This window comes from Erythrolamprus reginae, chromosome 9 (assembly GCF_031021105.1).
Source record: "Erythrolamprus reginae isolate rEryReg1 chromosome 9, rEryReg1.hap1, whole genome shotgun sequence".
Lineage (NCBI taxonomy): Eukaryota > Metazoa > Chordata > Lepidosauria > Squamata > Dipsadidae > Erythrolamprus > Erythrolamprus reginae.
Genome location: NC_091958.1, coordinates 52,749,886 through 52,761,365, shown reverse-complemented (window position 1 = coordinate 52,761,365; position 11,480 = coordinate 52,749,886). Strand labels below are relative to the sequence as shown.

Sequence of the window (11,480 nt, the reverse complement as noted above, 5' to 3'; positions counted from 1 at the left end):
AATTGGTTCCAGAAGGGAGCTTGTATGTCGAGCAACTCGCATCTGGAACAAATGGCTTTAGACTTTGTTTTTCCCCTCCGAGGTAACCAAAAGCAAGGATTCCTGCGCCATCTAGTGGACGCTCGGCTCGTATCCTGAATTTGAGCTCAGGTCTGGAACAGAAATTTCTCTCCCCTCGTGGCTCGTAACTTGGAATACTCGCCTGTGGAGCAGCTCGTATCTAGAGGTACTACTGTATTCTCGAACGGAGATCTCCAGAAGTAGGTACTACTGCTACCACCACCCACGCATACCACGTTTTTCTCATCTTTCTCGGGAGTCAGGCTGTCTTCAGCCAAAAGGCAGAGGTTCCTTCGCTTCAAAATCTGTTCATCTTTCCGTGCTTTGCGGAGTTCAATTGTCACTTCAATTTTCCGTCTACGGATTTCCTACCAAGGAAGAGGGCCGAGCATTACGGATTTTTTTAAAACAGCCAGTTGTGAGCCATGCAATCGGGAGCTCTACACGGGGCTACCCTTGAAGAGGGTCCGGAGGCTGCAAATACAGTGGTCCCTCGATTTTCGCGGGTTCGAACTTCGCGAAATGGCTATACCACGGTTTTTCAAAAATATTAATCAAAAAATACTTTGCGGGGTTTTTCCCTATACCACGGTTTTTCCCGCCCGATGACGTCATACGTCATCGCCAAACTTTCGTCCACCTTTAATAAAATTTTTTTTTTAATAAACTTTAATAAATAAACCTGGTGAGTAATAATCTAAATGGTTGCTAAGGGAATGAGAAATTGCAGTTTAGGGGTTTAAAGTGTTAAGGGAAGGGTTGTGATACTGTTCATAGCCAAAAATAGTGTATTTACTTCCGCATCTCTACTTTGCGGAAATTCGACTTTCGCGGGCGGTCTCAGAACGCATCCCCCGCGAAAATCGAGGCAACACTATAGTCCAGAATGCAGTCGCGAGAGCTGTCATGGATGTACCTCGGTACACTCATATAACACCTACGCTCCGCAAACTACACTAGCTTCCTATTAGTCTCCGGGCACAATTAGTTTCCGGGCACAATTCAAGGTGTTGGTTATTACTTATAAAGCTCTATATAAAGCCCCAGATATACCCATATCAGTGATGGCGAACCTATGGCAGAGGTGCCACGTGGAGCCATATCTGCTGGCATGCAAACTCAGCTCCAACATATCACCTTGAGGTTTGACTACTGCAACGCTCCCTATGTGGGGCTACCGCTGAAGAGTGTTCGGAAACTACAAATCCGGCCACGCGAGCAGTCATGGGTCTCCCCAGATATACCCATGTTTCTACAACACTCTGCGGCCTGAATTCCGGACACAATTCAAAGTGTGGGTGATGACCTATAAAGCCCTACATGGCATCGGACCAGATTACTTATGGGACCGCCTTCTGCCGCATAAATCCCAGCGACTGATCAGATCCCACAGAGTTGGCCTTCTCCAGTCCCATCGACCAGACAATGTCGTCTGGCGGGGCCTAGGGGAAGAGCCTTCTCTATGGCGGCCCCAGCCCTCGGGAATCAGCTCCCCTCAGAGATTTGTACTGCCCCCACCCTTCTCGCCTTCCAAAAAAGCCTTAAGACCCATCTATGTAGCCAGGCGTGCGGCAACTAGTATATGCCCTCCCCCCAATTTTGTTCTGACCATTAATTGTTATATGTGGGTGTGATTGAGTAAATTGAGTGGGGTTTTTAGATTAAGGGTTTTCCGTCTATATTTTAACTATTAGATTTGTAAACCTATTGCTGCATTATATGTTTAATATAATGTCTAATAAATAATAATAATAATAATAATAATAATAATAATAATAATAATAATAATAACTTGCATGTGTGTGCCAGCCAGCTGATTTTTGGCTCACAGAGAGCCTCTGGGTGGCTGGGGAGGGTGTTTTTAGCCTCCCCCGGCCCCAAGGAAGCCTTTGGACCAGGGGTCCCCAAACTTGGCGACTTTAAGACTTGTGGACTTCAACTCCCAGAATTCTCCAGTCAGCTATGCTGCCGGAGGAATTCTGGGAGTTGAAGTCTACAAGTCTTAAAGTTGCCAAGTTTGGGAAGCCCTGCTTTGGAGCCTGGGGAGGGCGAAACACGAGCCGACAGGGCCCACCAGAAGTTGGGAAACAGGCCATTTCCGGCTTCCAGAGGGACTCCGGGGGGACAGGGAAAGCAGTTTTCGGCCTCCTCAGGCATTGAATTACGAGTGTGGGCACTTGGGACCCAAAAAGTCACCATCACTACCCTATGTGGCTCAGGGCCAGACTGTTTACGGCAGTGTTTCCCAATCTTGGCAACTTGAAGATATTTGGACTTCAACTCCCAGAATTCCCCAGCCAGCGAACGCTGGCTGGGGAATTCTGGGAGTTGAAGTCCAAATATCTTCAAGTTGCCAAGGTTGGGAAACACTGGTTTACGGGACTATCTCTTGTTGCACACCTCCCAGAGGCCAATAAGAACACACAGAGTTGGCCTCCCTCCGGGTCCTATCGACTAAGCCAGTGTTTTTCAACCAGTGTGCCGCAAGACATGGTCAGGTGTGCCGTGAAGCTCAGCAAGGGAGAGAAAGAAAGCAAGAGAGAGAGAGAAAGAAAGAAAAAGAGAAAGAGAGAAAGAGAAAGAAAGAGAGAGAAAGAAAGCAAGAGAGAGAGAGAAAGAAAGAAAGAGAGAAAGAGAAAGAAAGAGAGAGAAAGAAAGCAAGAGAGAGAGAGAAAGAAAGAAAAAGAGAAAGAGAGAAAGAGAGAGAAAGAAAGAAAAAGAGAAAGAGAGAAAGAGAAAGAAAGAGAGAGAGAGAAAGCAAGAGAGAGAGAGAAAGAAAGAAAGAGAGAAAGAGAAAGAAAGAGAGAGAAAGAAAGAAAGAGAGAGAGAGAAAGAAAGAAAAAGAGAAAGAGAGAAAGAGAAAGAAAGAGAGAGAGAAAGAGAGGCAGGGAAGGAGGGAGAGATATAAAGAGAGCAAAAAATAGAGGAAGGAAGGAAGAGAGAAAGAAAGAGGAATGGAGAGAGAGGGGAAGGAAGAGAGAGAAAGAGGGAGAGAAATAGAGCGAAAGGGAGGAAGAGAGAGAGAGAATTTTTTTGTCCAAACTTTTTTAGCCCCCCCCCCTCCCCCTTGCTCAATGTGCCCCATGATTTTGTATATGTAAAAAATGTGCCGCAGCTCAAAAAAGGTTAAAAATCACTGGACTAAGCAATGCAGGTTGGTGGGGGCGCGGAGGAGGGTCTTCTCTGTGGCTGCCCCGGTTCTATGGAACCAGCTCCCCCCCCCCCACGATGTCCATACTGCTCACACCCTATCGGCTTTCCGTAAGGCCATAAAGACCTGTCTTTGCCGGCAGGCTTGGGCGCCATGAATTAACAACCCTCATGCAACTCAAGGTAGTAGGTATCACTTCTGTATGCTAGGACTTTGTCCTCTTCTCCTCCCGAGCAACCTCGGGATTTCATGAAGTACTTACTGCAACGTTCTTGCCTTTGTTCTTGAATTTTTTCATTCGGTCAGCTGGTTCGTTTGTGGGAGACATTGCGGAGCGCTGAGCAAACCTCAGATAGGTCGGCCAGGGATGTCTTCTTACACCTAGGTGAACAGAAAAAGGGTTGACTCAGGAGCTCAACTTCACCAGCTAGTACAATGTCCTCTGCCTCAATAGGATTCGCCTAATGGATTTAATAGCATTTACAATTGTGTGTTGAGGATTAGAAACATAGAAACATAGAAGATCGACGGCATAAAAAGACCTCCTGGTCCATCTAGTCTGCCCTTATACTATTTCCTGTATTTTATCTTAGGATGGTAGTTGGGGGGTGTTTAAACTCAGTTACTGTGGTTGGTAAATCCAGAGTAACTGAATTTAAACATGCCTGGGATAAACATATATCCATTGTAAGATAAAATACAGGAAATAGTGTAAGGGCAGACTAGATGGACCAGGAGGTCTCTTTCTGCCCTCAGTCTTCTGTGTTTCTATGGATCTATGTTCATCCCAGGCATGTTTAAATTCAGTTCCTGTGGATTTACCAATCAGGTCTGCTGGAAGTTTGTTCCAGGCATCTACTACTCTTTCAGTCAAATAATATTTTCTCACCTGGCTTCTGGTCTTTCCCCCAACTAACCTCAGATTGTGCCCCCTTGTTCATGGGTTCACTTTCCTACTAAAAACACTTCCCTCCTGAACCTTATTTAACCCTTTCACATATTTAAATGTTTCGATCCTGCCGTGTGTCGTTTCCCCCCCCCCCCTTTCCCCTCTGTTCTCCAGACTCTACAGATTGAGTTGATCAGTTTTATGCTTAAGACTTTCCACTATTCTTGTAGCCCGTCTTTGGACCCGTTCACTTTTATCCATATGTCTTTGTAGGTGAGGTCTCCAGAACTGAACACAGTATTTCAGATGTGGTCTCACCATAGAGATCTGTGAATATGTTTCCAGATTCTCAAGGATAAGGCACGGAGTAAGTGTGGCAGCTTACAGCCATCAGTTTACTATTTACGGGACCGTCTCCTGCCGTATAGAAAAAGACCTAATGGCCCATCTAGTCTGCCCTTATACTATTTCCTGTATTTTATCTTAGGGTGGACCTATGTTTATCCCAGGCAAGTTTAAATTCAGTTCCTGTGGATTTACCAACCAGGTCTGCTGGAAGTTTGTTCCAAGGATCTACTACTCTTTCAGTCAAATAATATTTTCTCAGGTTGCTTCTGATATTTTCCCCAACTAACCTCAGATTGTGCCCCCTTGTTCTTGGGTTCACTTTCCTATTAAAAACACTTCCCTCCTGAACCTTATTTAACCCTTTCACCTATTTAAATGTTTCGATCATGTCCCCCCTTTTCCCTTCTGTCCTCCAGTCCAGACTATACAGATTGAGTTCATGAAGTCTTTCCTGATAAGTTTGAGGCTTAAGACCTTCCACCGTTTTTGTAAACTGTCTTTGGACCCCTTCAATTTGATCCATCTCTTTTTGTAGCTGAGGTCTCCAGAAGTGGACACAGTATTATTCCAAATGGGGTCTCACCAGCGCTCTATACAGGGGGTCACAATCTCCCTCTCCCTGCTTATTATACCTCTAGCTATACAGCCAAGCATTTTTCTGACATCCCCTCAATTCTACTTTCATGCCCCAACCCTGGAAGTTTTTAAGCAGATGTTGGATAACCATCTGTCTGAAGTAGGGTAGGGTTTCCTGCCTAAGCAGGGCGTTGGACTAGAAGACCTCTAGGTCCCTTCCAACTCTGTTGTTATTGTTGTTGTTCTTCTTGTTATTATTAGCCCCAAATTCATTTTAAGGGTGGAGGAAAAGTGTGTGTTTGCTTTGCAAGCTACAGCAAATTTAATTTTGGGTTGAGGCAGAGAAATAATTTAAAAGGCAGGGCAGTTTAGTTTCAAACTAAGCCAACTCACAGCACACCTTGGAAAGAAAGAATTTGTAGCCCACCTAGAGCTGCCAAAATTACTTTAAAACAAACTTCCAGCAGACGTGGTGGATAAATCCACAGTAACTTAATTTAAACATGCCTGGGATAAACATATACCCATCCTAAGATAAAATACAGAAAAGAGTATAAGGGCAGACTAGATGGACCATGAGGTCTTTTTCTGCCGTCAGACTTTTATGTTTCTATACTAGCATTTAAAACAAGTCAGTTACAAGCCCACCAGACCTACTCACAAGAGACATTAAGCTTTCTTAACTTTCCACCATGAGCAGGTGAATTTGGAGAAGCCAGGCCTCCTAATTATTGTATCGTCTACATGCAGGGTTAATTGTGGTTTAGTTATTATGGGCTAACTTCACACTGAAGAGCCAGTTTGGTCTAGTAGTTAAAGCAGCCGGCTAAGAAATGGAAAGATAAGGAAATACCAAAGGATGCAGAAGTTTATAAAAAAAATTATGGAATGTGCAGAATTAGACATGATGACAAAATGCTTGAATAATCAAGTAGAAACAGAATATTATAAAATATGGAACAAATTATATGAATGGTGGGATTTGAAAAACAACATTAAAAGTTAAAGCAACAAGAATTAAGAACTTGAACCCATAGTTTTGAAATTTTATAAGTTAGAGTTTAATAGTTTTAAAAAATGTTTATAGTAGAATAAACTTAGATATGCTATTCGCTATATTATATTTTTTGAATAAGTATTTTACAAAGTAATTAAATTAACATATAGAGTTAAATTTAATAAATACCTAATATAAATGTATGCTATTTTTCTATTGATCTGATTATAGTTAGGTTTTTATTTTTTTTGTAGTAGTTAGACTTCTAAGATAAGCGGAGCAATGGCAGCCATAGTTCCCTCTAAGCTATAGCTCACTTAAAAATCATCATCAACTCAGAGTTTTCCAAACCTGCCCAGAAGCCGAGAGGGAAAGAGTGAAAGGGAAGGAGAGAGAGAGGAAGAGAGAGAAACAGATAGAAAAAAGAGAGGAAGGAAAAGAGAAAGAAAAAGAATGGGAGTAAGGAAGAGAGAAAGAAAATCAAAATCTCGTTTGAAAGTAGCTCAACTATTTAAGTGGCATTTTGATATTGATAGAGTTGCCCTATTATGAGCTCACTGTTATAGACACACAGTACAGTATTTTATTTTGAAATTCTCTGAGGCAAAACAGGGTGGGTTTTTTATTTATTTGTTTGTTTGTTTGTTTGTTTGTTTATTTATTATTTCTGTGCCGCCCAGTCCCGAAGGGACTGCCGCTCAGACACTATACTTTTCTGCCCCCCCCCAAAAAAAAATTAGAGGGAACACTGATGGCAGCTCCTTGAATGTTCAATGTTGTATGTCTTCGTTTGTCCTTTTAAAAAAATTCAGTAAAAATATTTCAAAAAATATATAAATAAACCATGAGTTCTTGGCATGAAAACCGCTTTAGAGGGGGAGCTCTGAGCTATAGTCCTTCTCTCTCAGCCCTGCCTACCTCACAGGGTTGTTATGGGGGGAATGGAGGAGGAAGCACATTTGCACCTCGAGGTGGACTAGAAATAAAATAAAAACCTAACAACCCAAGTTAAGCATGCAGTTTCAACACAGCCATTGAAAGCCACTGGATTTAAAAAAAAAAAAAAAAGCACAGAATTTTATACAAACCAAACCTTCATTTAATTGTTATTTACAGTTAAACATTTGCAGAGGCAAACCCCCCTCAACCCAGAATGAATAACATGTCTTGGACATAAAATTGAATGCATTTATAAAGCTGCCTCCCAGGCCTCCACGATAAATGAAAAGCCATTGCAAATTACACCCCAGCTACTCACTGTCTCCGTGTACAAAATGCTTTTAGCAATTGCAGCTGCCCTGGGAAACCCTTAAATTTCCCGGGAAATGGGTCAATCACCCAGCCTCGCCTTTTGATTGGTTCACACACACCCCAAGAAGCTCCGCCCCTTTTCAGGGCTCTGGGCTTAAGCCTCAGGGGACCAAACTGCAGGCAAGTGGGTTCCTACTGCGCCTGCACAGGGCAGGTAACTTTTTTATTTATTTTATTTTTATTTATTTATTTATTCTTTGTCCAATATACAATACATATGGAAGAGAGTAGGCATGAAGTAATATATATAAGTAATATGTGAGTGACATAGGGGAAGGTCTGGTAGGGAAGGTTTGCCTATTTGCCGATGACTCTAAAGTGTGCAATAGGGTTGATATTCCTGGAGGCGTCGGCAATATGGTAAATGATTTAGCTTTACTAGATAAATGGTCAAAGCAATGGAAACTGCAGTTTAATGTTTCCAAATGTAAAATAATGCACTTGGGGAAAAGGAATCCTCAATCTGACTATTGTATTGGCAGTTCTGTGTTAGCAAAAACTTCAGAAGAGAAGGATTTAGGCGTAGTGATTTCTGACAGTCTCAAAATGGGTGAACAGTGCAGTCAGGCAGTAGGGAAAGCAAGTAGGATGCTTGGCTGCATAGCTAGAGTTATAACAAGCAGGAAGAGGGAGATTATGATCCCGCTATATAGAATGCTGGTGAGACCACATTTGGAGTACTGTGTTCAGTTCTGGAGACCTCACCTACAAAAAGATATTGACAAAATTGAACGGGTCCAAAGACGGGCTACAAGAAAGGTGGAAGGTCTTAAGCATAAAACGTATCAGGAAAGACTTAATGAACTCAATCTGTATAGTCTGGAGGACAGAAGGAAAAGGGGGGACATGATCGAAACATTTAAATATATTAAAGGGTTAAATAAGGTCCAGGAGGGAAGTGTTTTTAATAGGAAAGTGAACACAAGAACAAGGGGACACAATCTGAGGTTAGTTGGGGGAAAGATCAAAAGCAACATGAGAAAATATTATTTTACTGAAAGAGTAGTAGATCCTTGGAACAAACTTCCAGCAGACGTGGTAGATAAATCCACAGTAACTGAATTTAAACATGCCTGGGATAAACATATATCCATCCTAAGATAAAATACAGAAAATAGTATAAGGGCAGACTAGATGGACCATGGGGTCTTTTTCTGCCGTCAGACTTCTATGTTTCTATGTTTCTAAAGATAGAAGGAAAAAGAGGATATATATGATATAGGAGATAAGGAGAGAATATATATGATATATGTATATACATATATGTAGATAGATAGATAGATAGATAGATAGATAGATAGATAGATAGAGATAGATAGATAGATAGAGATAGATAGATAGATAGATAGATAGATAGATAGATAGATAGATAGAGAGATAGATATAGATAGATAGATAGATATAGATAGATAGATATAGATAGATAGATAGATAGATAGATAGATAGATAGATAGGATAGAGAGAGATGATAGATAGATAGATAAGATAGATAGATAGAGATAGATGATAGATAGATAAGATAGATAGATAGATAGATAGATAGAGAGAGAGAGAGATAGATAGATAGATATAGATAGATAGATAGATAGATAGAGATAGATAGATAGATAGATAGATAGAGATAGATAGATAGATAGATAGAGATAGATAGATAGATAGATAGATAGATAGGATAGAGAGAGATGATAGATAGATAGATAAGATAGATAGATAGAGATAGATGATAGATAGATAAGATAGATAGATAGATAGATAGAGATAGATAGATAGATAGATAGATAGATAGGATAGAGAGAGATGATAGATAGATAGATAAGATAGATAGATAGAGATAGATGATAGATAAGATAGATAGATAGATAGATAGATAGATAGAGAGAGAGATAGATAGATAGATAGATATAGATAGATAGATAGATAGATAGATAGAGATAGATAGATAGATAGATAGATAGAGATAGATAGATAGATAGATAGATAGGATAGAGAGAGATGATAGATAGATAGATAAGATAGATAGATAGAGATAGATGATAGATAAGATAGATAGATAGATAGATAGATAGAGAGAGAGATAGATAGATAGATAGATATAGATAGATAGATAGATAGATAGATAGATAGAGATAGATAGATAGATAGATAGATAGATAGATAGAGATAGATAGATAGATAGATAGATAGATAGATAGATAGATAGATAGATAGATAGATAGATAGATAGATAGATAGATAAGGGAAGACAATTGGACGGGACGATAGGCACACTTTTTTTTTTTGCACGTGTGAATTGTTATCAAGCCTGGGATGACGGGGAGGGTTGAAAAGTTGCAGAGCAGCGTTGATTGGCATGATTCCCTGAAATAAACCCTCTTTAAGTGCATCAGGGCTTGCTTTTGAGTAGACCCGTTAGTGGTTCGAATCCCCCAATGGGGTCTGCTCTTTCTTTTTTAAAGACTAGACTTTATTTAAACACATGAAATACAAACAACAAAACACACACACAGGGGAAAAAACATTGAAATAAAAGTTGGACAATTTGTGACGTGCCTAGAAAATGTCCAGAGATGCTTTACCAGAAGAGATCTTCACTCCTACACTTGCAACCAAATGCCTTGCGAAAGTAAACTTACAAACCTTGGCTTAGAAAGCTTAGAACTACATCGCCTTAAACACGACCTAAGCATAGCCCATAAAATCACCGGCTACAACGTCCTTCCTGTCAATGACTACTTCAGCTTCAACCACAACAACACACGAGCACACAACAGATGCAAACTCAAAGTAAACCACTCCAAACTCAAGTGCAGGAAATACGACTTTAGTAACCGAGTAGTTGATGCATGGAACTCACTGCCAGACTCTGTAGTATCATTTCCTAATCCTTAAAACTTTTACCCTTAGACTCTCCACTGTTGACCTCTCCCGATTCCTAAGAGGTCAGTAAGGGGTGTGCCTTCTGTCCCCTGTCTTTACTGTTTCTTTATTTTTACTTGTTGCATGTATATGAATATTATTACTTCTAATGCTTTTTTATTATTTCAAGTTTTTTTACTTTTACTAGTTTCATGTATTTAAATGCCTACCCCTGAATTAACATTTATCTTCCAGCAAAATTTATTAAAATCGTTCCTTTAAAGAACTGCCCAAGGGATGGGCTTTGAATAACGTGTGCTGAGTCACAGCTGATTTGGGGAAATCACTATTTTCCTGCAAGCCTTGATAACTGGCTAGTGAAACCAAGATCAGGAGTCAGCCAGGGGTGTGAACAGGTGTTAGCAGACATGTGGTTTAAACCAAGTCTAATGGAGGACACTGTGGATATTCAAGGGACCACACTGCCTTCTCTGGAAATAATTTCAGATGAGCAATTTTTAAGAAAGAAAGAGAAAGCATCCCTCGAGTTGGATTCATCCCTTTTTCAGACCATCTGTTTTTTCTGCAAATTATAACAACACACTGTTGCCTGGGCAATCCCAGACTTTCTTAGCATGGATCAACCATCTCTCAAAATAGATGTTTAGATAAGTGTTTTGTCCTTCTTTGGACCAAACCTCAGCTCGATCTGGGGTTGGAAATCCGGTGGGAATATTATGAACGGGTAGCAACAGCTGGGAATGATCTCGCCCCATTAAAATAGAAGCCTCTGCCTTCCTTGGTATTTGTTTAGGGGCTAAGAAAGCACCTAGCAAGCAAGGAAGCCTTTTGCTCAGCCTGGATTTAAGGAGGAAGGAGGGAGAATTGTGGAAGGCAGGACTGTTTGGGGGGAGAAGGGAGGGAGGGGATGAAAAAGGAAAAGAGGAAGGATTGGAGGTGATGGGAAAGGAAGGAAAGAAAAGGAAGAAAAAGGGGGAGAGGTAAGGAAAGGAAAGGAGGTGGGAGGAAAAGAGAGGAAGGAAGAGAGAAAGGAAAGGAAAGAGGGAGGAAAAATAGAAAGGAAGAGAAAGGAAAGAGGGAGGAAAAATAGAAAGGAAGAGAGAAGGGAAAGGAAAGAGGGGGTAAAAGAGAAAGGAGAGGAAAGGAAAGGAAAGGGTAGGAGGAAAAAAGAGGAAGGAAGAGCGAAAGGAAACGAAAGAGGGAGGAAAAAAGAGAAAGGAAAGAAAAGGGTGGTAGGAAAAAAGAGGAAGGAAGAGAGAAAGGAAAGGAA

The 11,480-nt window shown here is 40.9% G+C and overlaps 2 protein-coding genes across 3 annotated transcripts in view; one reads left to right on the top strand and one right to left on the bottom strand.

Moving 5' to 3' along the window:
- The window catches only part of LOC139172309 (importin subunit alpha-1-like), a 21,959-nt gene extending 14,563 nt beyond the window's left edge, over positions 1-7,396 (bottom strand). The window contains exons 1-3 of one of the 2 annotated variants that reach the window (XM_070761273.1): positions 7,280-7,396; positions 3,474-3,592; positions 294-428 (exon numbers count right to left, since the gene is read on the bottom strand). In XM_070761273.1, coding sequence (XP_070617374.1) covers positions 294-428; positions 3,474-3,539 — 201 coding nt within the window. In that variant the 5' untranslated portion in view covers positions 3,540-3,592; positions 7,280-7,396. The remainder of the gene's footprint in view (positions 1-293; positions 429-3,473; positions 3,593-7,279) is intronic. The other variant, XM_070761274.1, reaches the window with a different exon arrangement.
- The window catches only part of LOC139172308 (myosin-16), a 67,044-nt gene continuing 62,946 nt past the window's right edge, over positions 7,383-11,480 (top strand). The window contains exon 1 of the mRNA XM_070761271.1: positions 7,383-7,486. The gene's annotated coding sequence lies outside the window, so the exon portion shown is untranslated. The remainder of the gene's footprint in view (positions 7,487-11,480) is intronic.